At 34.8% G+C, this 25,444-nt stretch overlaps 1 protein-coding gene across 3 annotated transcripts in view; it reads left to right on the top strand.

Annotated features, from left to right (window-relative positions):
- CTNNA3 (catenin alpha 3) overlaps positions 1 to 25,444 on the top strand; it is a 1,840,263-nt gene that overhangs the window by 517,121 nt on the left and 1,297,698 nt on the right. For all 3 annotated transcript variants that reach the window (XM_082714750.1, XM_082714748.1, XM_082714749.1), the window contains exon 7: positions 15,804 to 16,007. In XM_082714750.1, the coding sequence (XP_082570876.1) occupies positions 15,804 to 16,007 (204 nt within the window). The remainder of the gene's footprint in view (positions 1 to 15,803; positions 16,008 to 25,444) is intronic.

Raw genomic sequence — 25,444 nt, 5'->3', positions numbered from 1 at the left:
AGATTCACTTCTTTTAGAAGTGAACTACCTTTCAGAAAGTGGCCGATTTTGTGTTCCTAGAATTGCTGCTCTTCTTCTCTTCTATCTCCTATTGACTTTGTAGGTGTTTGGAATGGTTTGATAACTATCTAGCTGAACTCCTGGGACCTGATGTCATTTCAGCCTGCTACTCCTCTGCCATCTTTGCCCCAGCCTCCTGATCAACCTATTCTTAACTTACAATTATTTTTATTTCTATCACACATCCTCATTATAGTTATATGCTTATGTAATTATTTAGTTAATATTTATCAGTTCCTCTAGGCCATGAGCTTTTTGAGGAGGACGGGGATGCTCTTTATTTCATTACCAATCCCTAGCATAATACCTAACATCATAGTAGGCTGAGAAGGAGGACAGAAAATGTAAGGAAGGAATAGTTGAAGATAACTTGAAGTTACCTTATTTATCTTTGAAGTTATTCAAAGATAATTTGAAGCTTGAAATAAGAGCACAGAAAGAAGGTCTGGAAAAGGAGATGAAGAGGAGAAAGGGGGAGAACAAGAGAGGAGAAGAGAGGGAGAGAGAAAGAGGGAGAAAGATTAACCTAAAGACAGATGAGAAGAAGAAAATGGCTTAAAAAGTGTTTTGAGAGATAAGTGAGAGGGGTTGTATACCATGTGGTCGAATCTCAGCTTCCCCAGAGTAGTAGGAAAGTATGTGGATTGGAAGTTTTATGAAGTTAGAATAGTAGCCTAAATTTTCTCCTTCAAGATTATTATTAAACTATATAATCTTGCTTATCTTCAGTTTTAACATTTATAAATTAATGATAATATCTCACAAGGAGGTTGATAATGATTGAATGAAAGAATGGATGCAGGATTACATAGACTGGATAGAATTTTGCTTCTGCTACTTGTGATCTTGTACTAATTAGATTCTTCAGTCTGAGTAGTATGAAGAAAAATGAGGTATCAAATTCCCTAACCAAAGAACTTACAAGATAAGCTGAAAGAGATGAGAATAGGAAGGCTGATAAAAACATCAATAAATTTACTCATAGCTAATGAGCCAGGATTCAAACCCAGGCTAACTGTTCCCATGAGTTATACGTGGTCTCATAATCTTCAAGCTATACCACCTCCTAAATAGAAGCAATCCACTAGAAGACAATGAGGTTAGATTGCTTAAAAAAAATATATATATATATATATAAAATATATGTTATAAAATATAATATATAATAAATACATATACACACATATACACATATGTAAAATATATAAACATATAGAATATATTATATACACATATATGTATATATATTATATACATATATTATATACATGCATGTGTATATATGTACACATATGCACATATATAAATATATATATGTGTGTATATATGTATTTTTTTTCAGCAGTGTGTTTGAAAGGTAAGTATATATTGAGTAAAACCTAGAAGAAAGGGAAAATATTTTCTGTGTTCAATAGAGTGAGCTCTTCTTTGTCTTTCATAGAACTAATGCCACAGAAACATACTGAAAGTGTATTTCAACACACTGCTATAGTTTTCAGGGCAGATAATTCTTTTTTTTAATTAAAAGATGAGCTTTTTAAAATAAATCACTTTATTGAGGTATGATTGACATGTAAAAATTTGAACATATTTAATATATACAATCAGATTATTTTGGTGATAAGTGTACACTTGGGAAACAGTCACTACTATCAAACCATAAACATATTCATCACCACCCAGTTTCCATCAACCTTCTTCTTTTTCAACAACATAATCATCGTCATCATCATCCTTATTATTATTTTGTTCTGAGAACACTTAATGTAAGATATCCTTTTAGCAAGATTTAAGTATACAATATAATTTTGTTAATGCAGAGTTTATCTTACAAAACTGATTATTTGTACCTTTTGACCATCAACTCCCCTTTTTCCTCTCCCACCAGTCTCTGAAAACCATTATTTTACTCTTTACTTTTATCAGTTTTACTATTTTAGAGTCTAAATATGAGAGAATAAAATGTTTTTCTGTAGCTGGCTCATTTCATTTAGCATATTGTCCCATACCCCATGTTGTTACAAATGGCAAGATTTTTTCTCTTATAAGGCTGAATAATATTTTATTGTACATATATTGCACATTTTCTTTATCGATTCTCTACTGATGGACTTATAGTCCATATTCTTGACTATAATGAATAATGCTGTAATGAACATGGGATTGTAGGTATCTGAGGTTCTAGTTTCAATTCCTGTAGGTAAATACACAGAGAGGGGTTGCTGGATCATATGGTAGTTTTATTTTTCATTTTCTGAGGGAATTCCATACTGTATTCCATAATGGCTGTATCAGTTTACATCCCTACCTACAATACACAAGGATTCCCTTTTCTCCACATCCTCACCAACACTTGCCATTCATGTATAATTTTATGTATTTATGTTTTAATAATGGCCATTCTAGAAGTAATATCTTTGTGGTTTTGATTTACATTTCCCTATAATTAATGATGTTGAGTACTTTTATATATACCTAATATCTTTTGTATGTTTTCTTTTAAGAAATATCTATTCACTCCTTTGTCCATTTTTTAATTGAAGAGTTTTGTTTGTTTTTTAAAGTTTTTGCTATTGAGTTGCATGAGTTCTTTATATAGTTTGGATACCAACCCATTATCACATTCATGCAATTTGCAAATATTTTCTCCCATTCTGCAGGTTGCTTTTCATTTTGTTGATTGTTTCTTTTGTTGTGCCAAAATTCTTTAGTTAGACGTAATCCCACTTGTCTGTTTTTGCTTTCATTGCTGCTATATCCAAAGAAACATTACCAAGAGCCACATCAAGAAACTTTCCCCCTATATTTGCTTCTAAGAGTTTTACACTTTCAAGTTTTACATTTAAGTCATTAATTCATCTTAAGTTGATTTTTGCTTATTATATAATATAAAGGTTCGGTTTCATCCTGCAATTATCCACTTGTCCCAGCACCATTAATTGAAGGGACTATATTTTCCATATTTGTGTGGAAATCCTTCTTGGAGATTAGTTGACTGTATATGCCTGGGTTTATTTCTGGGCTCTCTATTTCTGTTCTATACCTATGTGGCTACTTTTATGGCAGCACTGTACTGTTTTGATTACTAACATTTTGTTATACAGTTTGAAATTAGGAAGTGTGACGCTTCCAGGTTTGTCCTTCTTGCTCAAGACTTTTGACTATTGGGAGTCTTCTGTGATTCTATAAAAGAATTCTATAAAAGGTTCTATAAAAGAATTGTGGGATTGTTTTTTTCTTTCTGTGAAAAATGCCATTGGAATTTTGATTGGGATTATATTGATTTGGTAAATCATATGCGTTGTATCTGGACATTTTAGCAATATTAATCTTCAGTCTGTGAACATAAGATATCCTTTCATTTATTTGCTTATTTATTATTCTTCAGTTTCTTTATTAATGCTTTATAATGCCAGAATACAGATCTATCATCTCCTTTGCTAAATTATTCTTAAGTATTTTGTTGTTTTGGGTGCTTTACCAAGTGAGATTGTTTTCTGTAATTTTTTAATGTTCATTTTTAGTACATAGAAATGCAACTGATTTCTCTATGTTGATTTTTTATCCTGTAACTTCAGTGAATTTGATTTTGTTGTTATAGTTCTTGGTGGTATCTTAAGAGGTTATTTATTTTTTTTTAAAGATTTTATTTATTTGACAGAGCTCAAGTAGGGGGAGCAGCAGGTAGAGGGAGAGGGAGAACTGAGCTTCTTAATGAGCAGGAGCCAGATGTGGGCCTCCATTCCAGGACCCTGCGAATATGATCTGAGCCCAAATCAGCTGTTTAACTGACTGAGCAACCCAGGCACCCCTAGAGGTTTTTGTATATGGGATCATGTCATCTGTGAACGGAAACTATTTTATTTCTTTTTTCCAATTTGGATGCCTCTTTTTTTTATCCAATTACTAAGCTAAGTAGCTAAAACTTCCAATATTATGCTGAATAAGAGTGGAAAGTGTGGTCATGATTGTCTTGTTTCCCGTCTTAGAGCTTTCAGCTTTTCATTATTTAATCTGATAACAGCGGGCTGGTCGTATATGGTCTTTATTGTGATGATGTACAATTCTTCTATAGCTATTTTTTGACTTTTTATCGTAAAGACTGTTGAATTGTATCAGATGCCTTTTCTATGTCTATATAGAGGATCATATGATTTTTAATCTTTCTTTTGGTAATGTGGTATATCATACTTATTGATTTGTCTATGTTGTACCAACCTTGCATCCAGGATAAATCCCACTTGGTAATGGTGTATGATCTTTTAAATGTGCTCTTGATTCAGTTTGATAGGATTTCATTGAGGATTTCTGCATCTCTATTCATCAGGGATATTGACTTCTTCTTTCCTTGCAGTATTCTTTTCTGGCTTTGATATCAATGTAATGCTGGCTTCGAAATGAGTGTGGGAATATTACCTCCTCTTAAAATTTTTTGGAAAGGTTTGAGAAGGATTGGTATTATTTTATTTTTTTCTTTAAATGTTTGGTAAAAAAATGTTTGGTAGAATTCACTAGAAAAACATCTGATCTTGTGCTTTTCTTTGTTGGGTGATTTTTAGTTATTGATTAGTCTGGATCTATTCAGATTTTCTATTTCTTCATGATTTATTCTTGGTAGCTTATATGTTTCTAGTAATTTACTAATTTCTTCTAGGTTATCCAATTTGCTGACATGTAATTGTTTCTAATAGTCTCTTATGATCTTTGTAATTTCTGTGGTATAAGTTGTTATGTCTCCAGCTTTTAAAATAATTATTTGAGACTTCTAAAAAGTTAATCCAGCTAAAAGTTTGTCAATTTTTTAAAAAGATTTTATTTATTTATTTTACAGAGGAGAGAGACAGCAAGAGAGGGAATACAAGCGGGGAGAGTGTGAGAGGGAGAAGCAGGCTTCCCGCTGAGCAGGGAGTCTGATGTGGGGCTCAATCCCACAACCCTATGATCATGACCTGAGCTGAAAGCAGACACCCAACAACTGAGCCACTCAGGCACCTCAATTTTATCTTTTTATGAAACCAATCTTTGTTTTGTTGATTCTCTCTCTCTCTTCCTTTCTCTGTCTCTCTCTCTCATTTCATTTATTTCTCTTCTCATATTTATTTTTCCTTCCCTATGCTAACTTTGGGCTTAGTTTATTCTTCCAGTTTCTTGAAATATAAAGTTAAGTTGTTTGAGATCTTCTCCTTTTTTTTTTTTTTAAAGATTTTATTTACTTATTTGACAGACGGATCACACGTAGGCAGAGAGGCAGGCAGAGAGAGAGGAGGAAGCAGGCTCCCTGTTGAGCAGAGAGCCCGATGCAGTGCTCCATCCCAGGACCCTGGGATCATGATCTGAGCTGAAGGCAGAGGCTTTAACCCACTGAGCCACCCAGGTGCCCCCTCTTCTCCTTTTTAAAGAGAAAAAAAATAATACAGGTGTTTATCACGATTAACTTTCCTCTTAAAACTGCTTTTGCTATATGATCTATCCTAGAGAATGTTCCATGTGCACTTGAAAAGAATGTATGTTCTGATGCTATTGGCTGGAATGTTTTGTATGTTTATCAGGTTCACCTGACCTACCATTAGTTTAAGTCCAATGTTTTCTTTTGATTTTCTGTCTGGTTGGGCGCCTGGGTGGCTCAGTGGATTTTCTGTCTGGTTGGTCTTTCCATTGCTTAAAGTGGGATATTGATGTTGCATACCATTATTTTATTGTTGTCTATTTCTCCTTTCACATCTATTAATAATTGCTTTATATATTTAAGTGCTCTGATGTTGAGTGTATGTCTATTTATAGTTGTTATATCCTCTCGATTACTTGACCCCTTTATTATTATGTAGTATTCTTCTTTAATATAGTATTTTATACTAAAAACTATAGCACATCTAGCAAAAAACTATAGTTTTTGATGTAAAAACTATTTTGTCCGATGTAGCCATATCTAGTCTCTTTTGATTACCATTTTAATGTAATATCTTTTTATAGAATTTCACTTTCAGCCTATCTGTGACCTTAAAGCTAACATAAGCCTCTTTTAGGCAGCATGTAGGGTTTTTCTTTTTTTAAATATCTATTTAGCCACCATGTGTATTTTGATTGGAGAGTTTAATTCACTTACATTTAAAGTAATTATTGATAGGTAAGGACTTCCTATTGCCATGTTTTTTTTCGATTTTGCAGTTCCTTTGTTTCTTTCTTCCTTTCTTATCTTCCTTTGTAATTTGATGATTTGTTTTTATTTTTTGTAGTAGTATGCTTTGATTCCTGTATCTTCATCTTTTGTGTATCCACTAAAGGATTATTATTTTTTTTAAAAAGATTTATTTATTTATTTGAGAAAGCAAGAGGGAGGGCATGAGCAGGGAGAGGAGCAGAGGAAGAGAGGGAGAGAATCCTCAAGCAGACTCTGCTAAACCTGGAGTCTGACACAGCCCTTGATCCTATGACCCTGAGATCATATCTTGACCTGAAATCAAAAGTCAGATACCTAACTGATTGAGCAACCCGGCCCCCAGCATAATTTTTTGGTTGCCATTAGGCTTAAATAACACATTTTATAGTAATAACAGTTTATTTTAACCTGATAACAACTTAACTTTGGTTGCATACAAAAACCATATACTTACAAAAAAAAAAAAGATTTATTTATTTATTGGAGAGAGAGAGTATGGGGGGGGCCAGAAGGAGATAATCTCAAGTAGACTCCCTCTTGAGTGCAGAGCCTGATGTAGGCTCAATCCCACGATTCTGAGATCATGACTTGGACTAAAGTCAAGAGTCAGATGCTTAACCAACTGAGCCATCCAGGCTTTCCCAAAATCATGTGCTTTTTTTCCCTCCTCACATTTTTTTTTATTCTTGTTACAATTTACATTTTTTTATGTTGTGTTCCTTAGTAAAGTTTTGTAGCTTTAGTTATTTTTAATATTTTTAAATTAATATAATATAGTTGTAAGTGATTTATCCACCATCATTACAATGTTAGAGTATTCTGAATTGATATATTTGTCCTTTTTTAACGATTTTATTTATTTATTTGACAGAAAGAGAGAGAGAGTGACAGTGAGAGAGGGAATACAAACAAGCAGGGGGAGTGGGAGAGAGAGAAGCAGGCTTCCCACTGATCAGGAAGTCCATTGTGGGACTTGATCCCAAGACCCTGGGATCATGACCTGAGCCAAAGGCAGATGTTTAACAACTGAGCCACACAGGCTCCCTGATATATTTGTCTTTACTAGTGAGTTTTACACTTTCATTTGTTTTCATGTTGCTAGTTCGTATCCTTTGTTTCAATTTGAGCTCTCTTTAGCATCTCTTATAATGTGGGCCTTGTGGTGATGTACCTCAGCTTTTCTTTGGAAATGTCTATCTCTTCTTCTGAAGAACATCTTTGTCAGTTATGGTATTCTTGGTTGCCACCTTTTTCTTACACCTTTTTCTTATATTCTTTTGAATATATCATTTCACTTTCTCCTGACCATCAAGATTTCTACTAAGAAGTGTGATGATAATTTTATGGGGGCTACCTTGTATTAGATAAGTTGATTTTCTCTTGCTGCTTTCAATATTCTTTTTTGTCTTTGTCTTTTGACAATTTGATTATAATGTATCTCAGTGAAGATCTTTTTATGTTCAACCTGTTTGGGATTCTTTGTGCTTTATGGATCTGGGTGTTTATTTCCTACCCCAGTTTATGAAATTTTTTTGGTCATTATATTTTTAAATAAGATTTTGGAAACTTTCTCTTTTTCTTTTCCTTCTGGGATTCCCATGATGTGTATTTTGATCTTTTTTGGACGCTGTTCCAAAGAGCTCTAAGCTTTCTTAACTCATTTTAATAATTTTTTTCTTTTTGTTCCTCTGATTAGGTAATTTCAAAGGATTTGTCCTTGAGTTCATTGATCCTTTCTTTTGCACTCTCAACTCTGCTCTTGATCCCTTTAGTGGATTTACAGTACAATCGTTGTATTCTTTAGCCCCTGGACTTCTTTCAGGTTATTTTTTATGATTGCTCTCTCTTTGTTAAACTTACCATTTTGTTCATGTATTGTTTTCCTGACTTCATTGAATTGTCTTTTTGTGTTCTCTCATGATGAGCTTTTAAAGATGATTATTTTAATTATTTTTCAGGCAATTATTAAATCACCATTTTTTTAGGATCAGCTCCTGGACCTTCATTTTGTTCTTTTGGTGAGATCATATTTCTTTGGTTCTTTGGTTCTTCATGTTGCTTGAACCTTGCATGCTGTCTTCACATTTGAAGCAGTCACTTCCTCTTTACTGACTGGCTTTAAGAGAGAAAGATCTTCACCAGTCAACCAGGCTAGAGATAATGGGATCTCTCAGACTCTTTCTGTGTGGGAACTTGCTTTATTTTTTTATTATTACCTTGTGGGAGAAGTCTTAAGACTGTGTGCCTTAGCTTGATCCTGCAAAGCCAGGCTAGGTGCTGACATCCTCCTGTTTATCTTCCCAAGGTCATTGCCCTGAGGTGTTCAGGGTTATGCATCTCTTCCTAATCCAGCAGATACAGCTGGATGCTGGTAGTTGTGTGGCTTTCTGTGGGAGTTCCCATGCCTTGTCTGCAGGAGAGCTTAGGGTATTGGCTACTGGAGGGAAGGGTTGCATGGAATGCTGGGGGTACATGTTGGCTAGTTGTGGGATCCCTAGGTGGGGTTCTCACTGGGTTTGTGGGCAGAATTCTTACTAGAATCCACACTCCAGTTAGTAGGATCTGCCACTTGTTGAAATCTATGCATGAGTTTCTCTGAGCTCTCGTCTTTTTTCCTCTGCTCTTACCAATTCCTATATTATTCAGTTTTCCCAGTTCTTTCAATATTCTGGGTATGGAAATATGGATATGGGTCCCTTAGATACCCTCTTCAGAAGGCTGGGGAAGCTTAGGGCTCACTTTGCTCTCATTTTTCCCAGTGTGATAAATTATAAGTGAGGGCAGTATCTGTAGGCCCTATGCTGTCTTACCTTGACATGAGTAAAGTGAAAGTAGTGGGTTTTTGTTTGTTTGTTTTGTTTTTGTTTGTTTTTAATCCTTTTCAGTGCTTCTATTTTTTGGTTCTTTGCTCCACTGGGGTGCCAGAACCATTCAGCTGTACACTGAAGTATTCTAGTTTGTGGATCATTGTTAAATCAGTTTCTATAGAGATGTATGGTAGGGAGCCTTGTTTAGGAGAGACAATTTTTTACTTCATAGGTCTCAAATATCCATTCTAGTTTATATAACATTCAATATATATATATATATATATATATATATATATATATATATATATATATCCCGTACTTTTTTAATCTATTTAATGACAAGGTTGGTGAAAATTTTTATTGGATATAAATAGGAGGACAGTAGTTTTAGGCGGAATGATGTGGGTATCAGATGTCAGAGCACAGGCATTGGTTCAAGTTTAGATAAGATCACAGAATTTGGTTTTAAAGGTCAAGGAAATAAAAATCCAAGGTAAGATAGCTTAAGGAATTGTCCTGTATGGCAGGAACTAGAGTGAGCTTAATCTTATAAGAAAGACTATTTTCTGTCATGAAATCATAGAGCATCTAAAATTACATTTCTTCTAGCAATACTTATAGGTAAACATTTGCAATTCAATCAGATTTACCTATCATTATAAGCAGGAGACATGCTAACTCTTCCTAAGACATCTTTTAATGGCATTTGAGCAAGTAATTCTGTTGCCCTCAGTCTCTTCTCAATGATAATATCACATTGGAGGGACATTATCAGAAAGGTTTTAATTGATTTAATAATTGTTATGAAACACTGAAATAGAATGTTTGTATGACATTAGTGAGCCAAAGAAAGACATGGTAAAATGGGGAATGAAATAAGGAGGTAGATTTATGTGTAAGTGACTCCTTGATGGATGGCCAAGCTTACGGTAGAGTTATTACCTAGTTAAAAAGATTATGCACTGGATAAAGAAAATTTTGAATTTGGTATTTATGAAAATAATTTCCTTTCTATTTTTTTTCATTTTTTGTCCACCTAAAAGAGAAAAATGGAGAGATTAAGTAGTACAGGAGAAAAATAAGAAGGAAATAGAATCATGAAAGGAAAAATTCTGCTGAAAAGTTTTAGGACATTTAATTTTATAAAAGTTCTAGTTGTATTTTATATTATATGTGAACATTACACAGGACTAATTTTTCTTTTTTTCTAAATGTTTAGAAATGTTTTTTTTTCTTTCTGTAATGATTTTCTTTTCCTTGCTTGACATAGAATTTTAGTTTTAAAAATTTTATCCTACTTTTGATCTCCAAAGATTTATCATAATATAATAGGACAATGATCAGTGTAAAATACATACATACACACAATATACATACACCTCTGTGTATGTGTGTTTATATATCACTGTGTGTATTTTTGTTTGTATATGGATGCTCACATATGCACTCACATTTTCAAAATTATTATTTGATTTTATTTTATGCTAAGAGTTCTTCAGAGAGCTTTTATTTGATACTAATTTTTTCCCCAATTATCACATTATGCTTAAATCTTGGAAAGGCTTCCTCTCTTAATATATTTTAATAAGAGAACCCTTGGAGCCACATAACCTTCATCTTTTCATCATAGACTACTGATTATCTTGACTTCTATTGCCTGAAGACTTATATCTGATGGAAACATTAAAAATACCATGTCAGGAACAGTTTCAGGAGAATAGGAATTAGTTCTTCTTTAAATGTTTGGTAGAATTCCCCCGGTAAGCCGTCTGGCCCTGGGCTTTTGTTTGTTTGGAGATTTTTAATGACTGTTTCAATCTCCTTACTGGTTATGGGTCTGTTCAGGCTTTCTATTTCTTCCTGGTTCAGTTGTGGTAGTTTATATGTTTCTAGGAATGCATCCATTTCTTCCAGATTGTCAAATTTATTGGCGTAGAGTTGCTCATAGTATGTTTTTATAATAGTTTGTATTTCTTTGGTGTTGGTTGTGATCTCTCCTCTTTCATTCATGATTTTATTTGGGTCCTTTCTCTTTTCTTTTTGATAAGTCGGGCCAGGGGTATATCAATTTTAATAATTCTTTCAAAGAACCAGCTACTAGTTTCATTGATTTGCTCTATTGTTTTTTTGGTTTCTATTTCATTGATTTCTGCTCTGATCTTTATGATTTCTCTTCTCCTGCTGGGCTTAGGGTTTCTTTCTTGTTCTTTCTCCAGCTCCTTTAGGTGTAGGGTTAGGTTGTGTACCTGAGACCTTTCTTGTTTCTTGAGAAAGGCTTGTACCGCTATATATTTTCCTCTCAGGACTGCCTTTGTTGTGTCCCACAGATTTTGAACCGTTGTATTTTCATTATCATTTGTTTCCATGATTTTTTTCAATTCTTCTTTAATTTCCCGGTTGACCCATTCATTCTTTAGAAGGATGCTGTTTAGTCTCCATGTATTTGGGTTCTTTCCAAACTTCCTTTTGTGGTTGAGTTCTAGCTTTAGAGCATTGTGGTCTGAAAATATGCAGGGAATGATCCCAATCTTTTGATACCGATTGAGTCCTGATTTAGGACCGAGGATGTGATCTATTCTGGAGAATGTTCCATGTGCACTAGAGAAGAATGTGTATTCTGTTGCTTTGGGATGAAATGTTCTGAATATATCTGTGATGTCCATCTGGTCCAGTGTGTCGTTTAAGGCCGTTATTTCCTTGCTGATCTTTTGCTTGGATGATCTGTCCATTTCAGTGAGGGGAGTGTTAAAGTCCCCTACTATTATTGTATTATTGTTGATGTGTTTCTTTGATTTTGTTATTAATTGGTTTATATAGTTGGCTGTTCCCACGTTGGGGGCATAGATATTTAAAATTGTTAAATCTTCTTGTTGGACAGATCCTTTGAGTCTGATATAGTGTCCTTCCTCATATCTTATTATAGTCTTTGGCTTAAAATCTAATTGATCTGATATAAGGATTGCCACTCCTGCTTTCTTCTGATGTCCATTAGCATGGTAAATTCTTTTCCACCCCCTCACTTTAAATCTGGAGGTGTCATCGGGCTTAAATGAATTTCTTGGAGGCAACATACAGGTGGGTTTTGTTTTTTTATCCATTCTGATACCCTGTGTCTTTTGATTGGGGCATTTAGCCCATTAACATTCAGGGTAACTATTGAGAGATATGAATTTAGTGCCATTGTATTGCCTGTAAGGTGACTGTTACTGTATATGGTCTCTGTTCCTTTCTGATCTACCACTTGTAGGCTCTCTCTTTGCTTAGAGGACCCCTTTCAAGATTTCCTGTAGAGCTGGTTTGGTGTTTGCAAATTCTTTCAGTTTTTGTTGTCCTGGAAGCTTTTAATCTCTCCTTCTATTTTCAATGATAGCCTAGCTGGATATAGTATTCTTGGCTGCATGTTTTTCTCGTTTAGTGCTCTGAAAATATCATGCCAGGTCTTTCTGGCCTGCCAGGTCTCTGTGGATAAGTCAGCTGCCAATCTAATATTCTTACCATTGTATGTTACACAGATGCGAAAATACTCAACAAAATACTAGCCAATAGGATTCAACAGTACATTAAAAAGATTATTCACCACGACCAAGTGGGATTTATTCCAGGGCTGCAAGGTTGGTTCAACATCCGCAAATCAGTCAATGTGATACAATACATCAATAAAAGAAAGAACAAGAACCATATGATACTCTCAATAGATGCTGAAAAAGCATTTGACAAAGTACAGCATCCATTCCTGATTAAAACTCTTCAAAGTGTAGGGATAGAGGGCACATACCTCAATATCATTAAAGCCATCTATGAAAAACCCACCGCAAATATCATTCTCAATGGAGAAAAACTGAAAGCTTTTCTGCTAAGGTCAGGAACACGGCAGGGATGCCCATTATCACCACTGCTATTCAGCATAGTACTAGAGGTCCTAGCCTCAGCAACCAGACAACAAAAGGAAATTAAAGGCATCCAAATCGGCAAAGAAGAAGCCAAATTATCACTCTTCGCAGATGATATGATACTATATGTGGAAAACCCAAAAGACTCCACTCCAAAACTGCTAGAACTTATATAGGAATTCAGTAAAGTGTCAGGATATAAAATCAATGCACAGAAATCAGTTGCATTTCTCTACACCAACAGCAAGACAGAAGAAAGAGAAATTAAGGAGTCAATCCCATTTACAATTGCATCCAAAACCATAAGATACCTAGGAATAAACCTAACCAAAGAGACACAGAATCTATACTCAGAAAACTACAAAGTACTCATGAAAGAAATTGAGGAAGACACAAAGAAATGGAAAAATGTTCTATGCTCCTGGATTGGAAGAATAAATATTGTGAAAATGTCTATGCTACCTAAAGCAATCTACACATTTAATGCAATTCCTATCAAAGTACCATCCATCTTTTTCAAAGAAATGGAACAAATAATGCTAAAATTTATATGGAACCAGAAAATCCCTCGAATAGCCAAAGGGATATTGAAAAAGAAAGCCAACGTTGGTGGCATCACAATTCCGGACTTCAAGCTCTATTACAAAGCTGTCATCATCAAGAAAGCATGGTACTGGCACAAAAACAGACACATAGATCAATGGAACAGAATAGAGAGCCCAGAAATAGACCCTCAACTCTATGGTCATCTAATCTTCGACAAAGCAGGAAAGAATGTCCAATGGAAAAAAGACAGCCTCTTCAATAAATGGTGCTGGGAAAATTGGACAGCCACATGCAGAAAAATGAAATTGGACCATTTCCTTACACCATACACAAAAATAGACTCAAAATGGATGAAGGACCTCAATGTGTGAAAGGAATCCATCAAAATCCTTGCGGAGAACACAGGCAGCAACCTCTTCGACCTCTGCCGCAGTAACATCTTCCTAGGAACAACGCAAAGGCAATGGAAGTAAGGGCAAAAATGAACTATTGGGATTTCATCAAGATCAAAAGCTTTTGCACAGCAAAGGAAACAGTTAACAAAATCAAAAGACAACTGACAGAATGGGAGAAGATATTTGCAAACGACATATCAGATAAAGGACTAGTGTCCAGAATCTATAAAGAACTTAGCAAACTCAACACCCAAAGAACAAATAATCCAATCAAGAAATGGGCAGAGGACATGAACAGACATTTCTGCAAAGAAGACATCCAGATGGCCAACAGACACATGAAAAAGTTCTCCATATCACTCGGCATCAGGGAAATACAAATCAAAACCACAATGAGATATCACCTCACACCAGTCCGAATGGCTAAAATCAACAAGTCAGGAAATGACAGATGCTGGCGAGGATGCGGAGAAAGGGGAACCCTCCTCCACTGTTGGTGGGAATGCAAGCTGGTGCAACCACTCTGGAAAACAGCATGGAGGTTCCTCAAAATGCTAAAAATAGAACTGCCCTATGACCCAGCAATTGCACTCTTGGGTATTTACCCTAAAGATACAAATGTAGTGATCCAAAGGGGCACATGCACCCGAATGTTTATAGCAGCAATGTCCACTATAGCCATTCTATGGAAAGAACCTAGATGTCCGTCAACAGATGAATGGATCAAGAAGATGTGGTATATATACACAATGGAATACTATGCAGCCATCAAAAGAAATGAAATCTTGCCATTTGCAACAACATGGATGGAACTAGAGTGTATCATGCTTAGCGAAATAAGTCAAGCAGAGAAAGACAACTATCATATGATCTCCCTGATATGAGGAAGTGGTGATGCAACATGGGGGCTTAAGTGGGTAGGAGAAGAATAAATGAAACAAGATGGGATTGGGAGGGAGAAAAACCATAAGTGACTCTCAATCTCACAAAACAAATTATGGGTTGCTGGGGGGAGGGGGTTTGGGAGAAAGGGTTGGGGTTATGGACATTGGGGAGGGTATGTGCTTTGGTGAGTGCTGTGAAGTGTGTAAACCTGGTGATTCACAGACCTGTACCCCTGGGGATAAAAATATATGTTTATAAAAAATAAAAAATTAAAAAAAATACCATGTCATGTTCCAAATAGTAGGAAATTGCTGGCAGTTATAATAGATCAAATGGAAAAATAGAATTTTACTTTCTAAATAAATAATTAAATTCAGTATTCTCTTTGATAAGTTAGTGTTGAGGCTAATTAGAATATATTATTTACAATGAGGCATAATGAAAATAATAGTGAATTAGGTATTTACAACCTGGACACTCATCTGAAATCACTGTTTATTTGCTCAGTGACCTTGGGAAAGAGAGCCTCAGCTTGACTCACCACTAACTGAAATATGTATTTACTATCTTTACTGCCCAGCTCTTTTTAATGTTGTTAAGATGAAATGATACATGTTGAAAATATTATGTAAACAATGAAGTTCTATATTAAGGTGACTATTATAAATTATAGTTGATATGTGCCATGGACTCTATTAAAAGCATTCACGTAATTCTTACAACAGTTTTATGGGACAAGCAACATTTTAATATTCCAATTTTACAGATCAGGAAGGTGAGGTCCATAGTGTGTAAGATATTTGATTGAGCTCACACTTTCTATGATTGGGAAAGGCAAGATTTGGATACTGGTTTGTTTGACACTAGACTTGATGCTCATAATTGCACAATTTTTATCTCTCATATGAATAATAATTCCTATATAGGATAATGCATGGAAATGAATTCTCTCTTTTTTTAATCACTTCTGAATTCTAAATGTGAAAATGAAATAATGTTTATTTTTCCTAAAAGCATAATGTAATGGAGTTCTAATTATTGAAATGTATTCTTCCTTTAGAATTTAATTGTCTTGGATCCACTCACAGTGACTGAGGAAGAAATTAGACCATCTCTAGAGAAACGTCTTGAAGCCATTATCAGTGGGGCTGCACTATTGGCTGACTCTTCATGCACTAGAGATTTCCATCGGGAACGGATTATTGCAGAATGCAATGCCATTCGCCAGGCTCTCCAGGACCTGCTTTCAGAGTACATGAACAATGTAGGTAACTTGTTTTCCCTCAACCCCATTCACTGGTTATATGCTGAGGGTCTTTCTGTGTACAAATGTGATAAATTACAAATGAGTACATGATTTTACATAGGCTGGCTTTCTGAGTGGGTTCTACTCACAAAGTACAGAATTGACACAGGAATTTCTAGGGATGAGATCCAACAATATATAACTGTTTTGTTTGAGGCAGTATCTAAATATTAGTTGAAGAAGGGAGTCAAAATTGGAGAAAGGAAATTGGAGTTGGACATCAATTTAAAGGATAAAAGGAAGATGAATAAAAGGACAGTTTTTTCAGGATTTCGTTGGTGAATAAGAAAATCAGAATTTAGACAGTATTAGATAAAGTCAATGTTGAAGGGATCAGGGGTTATTTTTGAAGGTGTAAAGAACTCATATAGTTTGTAACTATAGCTCCTAACCTTTTCACACGTGACATAATGTCTTAGTTTTTTTGCAGTTTTAGCTATCTCTTAGGAATATGAGAAATGATATCTAAATTTAGACACATGTAAAAATATTTGTTTCAAGGTGCTCTTGGTTTCATTTCATAAATCTTCATATATGACATATTGATTTCATATGTACATATTTACATCCATCTATAGAGTATCTATGCCAGTTCTTACATTCAAATCTTGCTGCTGTTTTTAAAATGAGGAAGAAAGCCTTGACGACATTTGTCAAGCATATATTGATCATAGAGAATTCTTAATAATAGAGCTAAACAAAATGAAGGATTTATAATATAATTAATATATAATAATATGTATTTATAAAATATTTTGTTCATCTGCCTTACAAATGGAATAATTAAAGAATTATGAAGGTACATTTTGAAAATTATTAGTTACAAATCATATGACTTTTTGGGCATGAAGTTGAAGATTTAGGATTGTTCAATATAAGTAATTTATGTGAATAATTGAAATGTGCTAAAATTAGTTAATGAATTTTAAAGCTCCTTCTGCATATTTGATGTATCTCCATACTCTTAATATTTGATGACTTTGGCTCCTGGCCAAAAATCTCTTGCCTGTCAAGAAATCAAAGTTGTAAGGCATATTTTGTTAACAAGAAGAACATGTTAGTAACATCATGTCCTGCTTCTGAAGCTAGAATAGTTCCATTTTTATCACATGATATATTTTTTTTATTTGCAGTATTTTTTAAATTCTTTATGGAAAATTATGACAAAGTGTAAGAAATAGAAAATTATATAAGGCAAGCCTGAACCCAGAGGGCACATAATATATTTTTAGTTAAAGACATTTTAAGGGAATTCATCACTTAATAGAAACTCAGAAGATAATATTGTATTGGATTTCCTTCTTCCATGTTCTTTAAACTATTAAAATTATTATTCTCATATTTGTAGGTAAAGTACAATTAAATATGTTTATTTTATCTTTAATTATAAAATTATAGATAAATTCCCTTTATCAGACTTAGATAAAGTTGTTTTATTCCTTTAGATGCAAAAGCAAACAGATACCCCAAAACAGTCACCCATGTACATAGTCAGGAATGGCTATGTAATTGTGGATGGAGCTTGATGCCAAATGAAAATGCAAATATTCTTCAAAAGCAGAGGAAAAAACTCTTTTTTCCTTTTTCACAGTCTTGTTTGACCCAAGAAAGGTGATTTTAATTTGCTATTTAGTGTTAGGTTCTCTAGTACATAGGGCTAATTGTGGGAACATGCAGATCCTCTCAGATGTCTGTGGCTCTTCTCCATGACTGTGACCCATTTTGCCGTGTTCCAAGGCCATCACCAGAAGTGGCAGCAATTGTTTGGTGGGGGAACAGGTGGCTAAGGACCCGTGCCTGGAAGGCAGAGCTAAATGTGAGTCTAAGACATATGCTTCATCACTGCATCAGACTTCACAAATATAACCAAATTCAAAGATAAATTTTTTAAAAATTTTGAGACTGTGATAGCTGAGCATTAAAGGCCAACCATAAGGTTTCTTTCCTCCTTTGCCTGTGTGCAGTCACATACCCTGAAGCTGGTTCTGTACATCATAAATGCATATCACGTAAGGTATTTTATGGTTCTCTTCAACTTTGGGTATAAAACTATTTGAGTTAAAAACTATTCATACCAAAGGTAAAGTGATGGAAGCATTCTGCCCTGGGTGCAATCATTAAGACCTTGCATAATATCTAGATATTTATAAATAATAGTAAGACTAACAGAAAGTTGGCCTGCTTTTTATTTTCACCATGCTCTAGGAGTTCTAAATGTTAAGTGATAAAATGTTTTTCTCAAAATTCTTATGTTCTTCTAAGTTCTAAACAGTTACTTTGGTTATAAGTGATGTTTAATAGTATGTATGTATGATTCAAATTGCACATTTTATGATTATACTTTAATAACCTTTATATTCCTTTTGCATTTAAATAGCAGATTCAAAATAAACAATGATGACACAGTGATTGTAAAGACAACTCTGAAATAGAGTCACTTCAGTTCTGTTGTTTTATATTGTATGGAATTTTATTTAAATTTAAAAAGCATGACAGTGAAACAGTATGAATTTCCATGGGTAATATTTGTGTTAAGTAAATGCAGATTTTATGCATGTGAACTTCATATATGAAATCTTTTTTTATTTGTGAAATATTTTATTGAATTTGAGTGCTAACTTCAAAATTTTGTTTTCCTTTAAGATTTGACAATTGCTTTAAAGTTAAAGAACAAGTCAGGAAAATAATGTTTATTACTAAAAAGTAATTTTGTCATACAGAGAAGAGAGGTGTTTAAATATCTACTCCAAGTATTAAATATTCTAAGTGAGGCACTAAAAGTACTTAGGTATTTTTCTGTGTTTTACTGCTCTTTTTCTTAATAAGGATTTACTCATATTCAGTTTTAAGGCCCATTTGTCAAGTAAGCAAAACTTACTTATGTTACTAATATCCTGATAGGTATGATGGTTTTAAAACAAGGTAAGTTCAGTATAAGAAGAGTGAAGTGGAAAGAAACTTTTTCATTTATAATATGCAAATAATTAAGATCAGAGGCAATAGCTTCTTAAAATCATGTCCATATAATTATCTTAACTCATTTTTTTTTTCCAAGGGTAGATTCAATTAGGAATTTAAATGCTTTTCAGTTATTTAATTGATTAGATTGCACTACTCTTCATACTTGATAGAGGTTTTCTTCTTCTTTCCTCCTTTGCCCATGTTTCCTCTTCTCCTCTTCTGGCAAAGGAGAGTAAACACTCCAGAAATACCTCTCAAATATGGCACTTCGTCATTTTTAGCTCTCATCCCTGTTGGAATTCCTGTGTTTACTCGTCTGCCATCTCTGCTGGACCGGAGCTCTAAGAGAGTGAGGATTATCTCCCTTGCTCTTTAAACAGAGACTCTCAGGTAGCAGGAGCTCAGTAGTTATTATTTGGATACAAGTAAATTGAGTTTAGTACTTGCTTCTTTTCAGTTTTTTAAATTAAAATGACAATGTGTCTAAAGCAATTAATTTGTATTTATTTATTATATTAAATGATTACCATGGAGGAAACATGAGGAAGATTCATGATAAGAACAGATACACAGAAAAGGAAGAAGTGAGAAAGCTGTTCTTTGGTGATCTTAGTATATTTGTGTATCCCTGTCTCTTAGGATGTAATATGAAATACTTCCTGAGGAAGGCTTTTTTTTTTTTTTTCAGGGAATTAAAGAATTACAGTGTGTGGGCAATGTCTGATGATCTGCCCTAATGTTGGTGTAGAGGTCAGAGCAGGAGGAGCTAAATTTATGCACTGGTGGTCCACATGATCAGAAACACATGTGTATGTACATTATATTGACATTATATTATAAGTACAGCTCATTAATAATAACAAATGAATTTTTAGTATTATGAGAAAGCACTGTAAAGGCAGTTTAATAGCTCTTTTTTCATATAAAAATACAGTATTTTAGGCCTTATACTAGTATTTTGACCTAGACAATGAATATTGGAATTAAATAGCAGGAACCAATCTGGAAAAACAGTGGGGTATATTTTCAGAACAGATTCCCGAGTTTTAATCCAGGGTTATTTCACAAATGATGCTTCTTTATACCGTTCATTAGCTTTAATGAAAGGGAATGTACTTTCCTGGTATTAGCTGAACTCAAACCGTTCTCAGAATTTGCTCAAAGATTTTAGGATAGCTGATGTACTTCAATCTTCAATTTCCAGTTTAAGGAATGCAGTGTTTCATTTGGTGGGCTTGGTTTACTTTTCAGATTAGTTTTGAGTTTTTGTAATTGGTCTGTTGACGATTGTTGAGACATAATAAAGATAACTGTGAAAACTTAAGATTAACACTTATAAACTGTGGATGTTTTATATGAATGTGACTTCAAGGCTTCAAATTTTGTAAGCCTGTTGAGTACAGAGAAGTTCAGCAGTGGGAAATGAATATAGTTTATATAGTTTATGTTTTCTCAGGTTTAGTCCACATGACCAGTCTAAATTACTTTCTTAAACAGATCAGTAAGTCTTGATCATTTTTTTTGACTGAAATTCTATGTGTAGTGTCTTGTGACATTGGTAAGAAATTAGTAGGAAATGAAACCTGATAGATCCATTACAGATAAAACAGACCACCCCTTACCACTCTAATGATTATATATATTTGTTATAATATTTTCCATATATTTATGGAAATATTTTCCAAATATACATAGGAATAGTTATTTTGTATCCATAGCTCACGTCGACACAAATCTCACTGGAATTAAAAAAAGGAAGTGTTAGAAATGCTGCATTCTTTTTTAAAATGTAAAAAATTTTTTATTAACATATAATGTATTATTAGCCCCAGGGGTACAGGTCTTTGAATCACCAGGTTTACACACTTCACAGCACTCACCATAGCAATACCTTTTCCAATGTCCATAATCTTACCACCCTTTTCCTACCCCCCTCATCCCAGCAATCCTCAGTTTGTTTTGTGACAGTAAGAGTCTCTTATGGTTTGTCTCCCTCCTGATCCCATCTTGTTTCATTTATTCTTTTCCTACCCCCAAGCCTCCCACATTGCATCTCAACTTCCTTATATCAGGGAGATCATATGAAAAGTGTCTTTTTTTTTTTAAGATTTTATTTATTTATTTGACAGGCAGAGATCACAAGTAGGCAGAGGCAGGCAGAGAGAGAGAGGGAGAGAGGGAGGAGGGCAGGCCCCCTGCCGAGCAGAGAGCCCGATGCAGGACTCGATCCCAGGACCCCGAGATCATGACCTGAGCCGAAGGCAGTGGCTTAACCCACTGAGCCACCCAGGCGCCCGATAATTGTCTTTATTTGATTGACTTATTTCGCTAAGTGTAATATCCTCTAGTTCCATCCATGTTGTCGCAAATGGCAAGATTTCATTTCTTTTGATGGTTGCATAGTATTCCATTGTATATATATACCATATCTTCTTTATCCATTCATCTGTTGATGGACATCTAGGTTCTTTCCATAGTTTGGCTATTGTGGACATTGCTGCTATAAACATCATGTCTGCATTTGCAGACATTTCTGCAAAGAAGACATCCAGATGGCCAACAGACATGTGGGAAAGTGCTCCCCATCACTCAGCATCAGGGAAATACAAATCAAAACTACAATGAAATACCACCTCACACCAGTCAGAATGGCTAAAATTAACAAGTCAGGAAATGACAGATGCTGGCAAAGATGCGGAGAGAGGGGAACCCTCCTACACTCTTCGTGGAAATGCAAGCTGGTGCAACCACTCTGGAAAACAGCATGGAGGTTGCTCAAAAAAGTTGAAAATAGAGCTACCCTACGACCCAGCAATTGTACTACTGGGTATTTATCCTAAATATACAAATGTACTGCAATGCTGCATTCTTTTCTGAAGTCCATTTATTTGCCTTTTGCAGATTCTAGAGGCTGTCCACATTCCTTGGCTCATTGCCTCTTTCTCCATCTTCACCCCCAGCATTGTCACATTTCTCTGACTGTTTCTGTCTCCACATCTCTTTCTCTGACCCCAGCCAGGAAATGTTTTCTACTTTTTAGGATTTGTATGATTAGATAGGGCCTGCCCAGATTATCAAGGATAGTCATGCCATCTCATGGCTTTTAGCCTTATTTACATCAGCAAAGTTCCTTTTGTCATTTAAGGTAATGTGCTCACAGGTCCTGGGAATAAGGGTATGAGTATTTCTGGGAGCCCCATGACATACACTAATATCAGTCTTCCTTAGTCTCTTCTGTGGAATCGTCATTGCTCCTTATATTTTGAATCTATTATAGTAGTTAGTATCCCTTATTTCCTTTAGGCTTTATGCAGTCAAATCACATGTCTGTTTTATTTACTATTTTATCTCAAGCCCCAGGCACAATACTTGGCATTAAAAAAAGTTAGATTATATTTTTGAATGAAAAAATGAAATGAAATTATTGCATACTGTATATGCCATATACTGGAGAAAGAGCTTCTCTGACATTAAATGAAATGAGTTCCAAGCATCTACTAGATTTATGTGGTAAACTGCCTATTATAAAACATCTTATTTTGCAAAGTATAAGTCTTTTCTAAAAATCAGTGTGAATATTCAGAAATAAAATTTTCTCATCACAGTCTCTTCATTTGGATGCACATTCAAATATAATCTAAAACAAGATTTTTACTAATTAAAAATATACTCCAGAGAATATTCAGAATCAGATAAAGTTTCACTTTTGTTTTTTCAAACTTAGAAGTTTTAAATATTTAATATTTTTCTAAGGTATTTATGTTTTTCTTATACCTCCATTATTGGTTAGACCTAGTCCATCTTCTCTGATGTATAGTGAATGTAAGAAATTCTTCATGTGGTTAGGGCAGAACAACAAGGCGGTCTAAAGAAGGAAGTGTTTTTAGAGGGAAATCTGTTTTTTGTTTTGTTTTGTTTTGTTTTTTAGTGGTGGTCTTTCTATAATTAGTGAAAACAAATTTGGAGGTGGGTAGCCATCATACTTCAGTTCTAAAAATCAGTAGATGTAGATATTTCTTCAGGGGTTGGTTGAAATCATGTTGATATTGTCAAGTTTGGATGTGTTGCTGGACAGTATCTTCATGTGATGTTAGATTATTGGTAAAGGTAACACTCAGATTGATACTTTACTGTAAAGGGTATTAGAGAGTTTAGTGAGTGATAGTTAAAGTAAACGAGTCAGGTCTGGCTCTTTGCAGGGAGCAATTTGCATTTCCAGACTTCTTACTTGCCCAATATTTTCTTCTTTTGGTGTCTTATGTGAAAGTGCCTTGTTGGTTCTCATTATGTACTTGTTGAGTGAGTAAATAAAATGGATTGGCTTTTGTTATTTAGAGACCTTTTTCATTTGTAAGTTCTGAATTTAATCTATTCCCTCTCCTGGGGAATTATAAAGATTCACTAAGGCCAATAAAGAGATGTTAAAGAGTTTTTCTTCATTAAAAGTCCTCTACCTCTTTTCCGAAATCCATTTCAGAAATGATTTTAGCCTTGGGTGCCTGGGTCGCTCAGTTGATTAGCAGCTGCCTTCCGCTCAGGTCATTATCCTGGAGTCCTGGGATAGAGTCCCACATTGGGATCCCCCTGCTCTATGGGGAGTCTGCTTCTCCTTCTCCCTCTGCCTGCCACTCCCTCTGCTTGTGCTCTTCCTTTCTCTTTGTCAAATAAATAAATAAAATCTTTAAAAAAAAGGGAAATGATGTCTTCCTTATTTGTCATGATGATAAGATAAAGCAGTTAGGATGATGTATATGCAATGAATTTTTGAATACTGGAGATGAGTTAGGATTCAAATTCTAAAAATGTAAAAGCAGCTTCCAAATCTCTTCCCTTTCACCTTCCCTCCCCTCCCCTTCCCATCACTTCCCTTCCCTTCCCTTCCCTTCCCTTCCCTTCCCTTCTCTTCTCTTCTCTTCCCTTCTCTTCTCTTTGTCTCTTCTTTTCTTTCTCCCTCCTACCCTCTCTCCCTTCCTTCCTTCCTTTCTTCCTTCCATTCTTTCACAAAACTGGCTTTTCCAACACAGAGAAGAAGGCAAATATTTAGACAAAATGTGAAGATGGCAGAATTTATCCCAGATGAAAGGACAAGATAAGGCCAAGCCAGAGATCTAAGTGAAACAGATATAAATAACATGACTGATGGAGAACTTAAAGCAACAATCGTAATGCCATGCACTGGATTTGAGAAAAGAATAAAAGACATCAATCAGCAAGATCCCTAACACAGATATGAAAGAATTATAAAAAAATCAATCAGAGATGAAAAGTGTAATAAACAAGATTAGAAACACACTTGATGCAATGAACAGCAGGCTAGAAAAAAAAGAGGAATGATTTAATGACCTAGAAGACAAAGTAATGAAAAGCAAAGAAGCTGAGCAAAAGAGAGGAAGAGAGAAAGAATTATGCATCACAAGAATAGACATCGACAACTCAATGACTCCATCAAACAGAATGACATTCACATTATAGGCGTCCCAGAAGAAAGAGAAGAGGGGGCAAAAAATTCATTTGATGAAATAATAACTGAAAACTTTCCTAATCTGGAGAAGGAAACAGACATTCAGATCCAGGAGGCACAGAGGACTCCCATCAAAATAAAAAATATCAGGCCAACACCAAGATATATTGTAACTAAATTTGCAAATATATTGATAAAGAAAAAAGTCTTGAAGGAGAAAACCAAAAGAAGTCATTAACTTACAATGGAAACCCCATATGAGGTGCTGGAGATATTTTCACAGAAACTTGGCAAGCTGAAGAGAATGGCATGGTATATTCAAAGTGCTGAATGGGTAACATCTACAGTCAAGAATACTCTATCTGGCAAGGCTATCATTCAGAATAGAAAGAAAGATAAAGAGTTTTCTAAACAAAACTGAAGCATCATGATTACTAGCCCTGCAAGAAATATTAAAGGGGACCCTTTGAGTGGAATGGAGAGACCAAAAGTAACAGTATAAAGGCAGGAAACACAAAAGGAGTAAAAATTTTCTGTAAAAGTCAGTCAAGGAACTCACACAAGAAAGGGTATAACATATGATAACATATACCTAAAATATGGGGAGAAGAGGAGGAAATAATTGGTTCAAACTTGAATGACCATCAACTTAATATAGACTGCTATTTACAGAAGTTATATGCAAGCATAGTGGTAATCATATATCAAAATCACTGGGCACCCTGGATGGCTCAGTTGGTTAAATAGCTGCCTTCAGCTTGGGTCATGATTTTGGAGTCCTGGGATTAAGCCCTGCCTTGGGCTTCTTGCTCAGAAGGGTGTCTACTTCTCCCTCTGTCCCTGCCCCTGCTCATGCTCTCTCTCTCTCTCTCTCTCTCACTTTCCGGGGAAAAAGAAAAAACAAAAACAACAATAACAAAACACAGAAAACCTACTGAGAAACATGAAAATAATAAAGAAAAAAATCTAAACA

This window comes from Mustela nivalis, assembly GCF_964662115.1.
Source record: "Mustela nivalis genome assembly, chromosome: 2".
Classification (NCBI taxonomy): domain Eukaryota; kingdom Metazoa; phylum Chordata; class Mammalia; order Carnivora; family Mustelidae; genus Mustela; species Mustela nivalis.
This window is presented reverse-complemented; position numbering and strand designations above follow the sequence as displayed.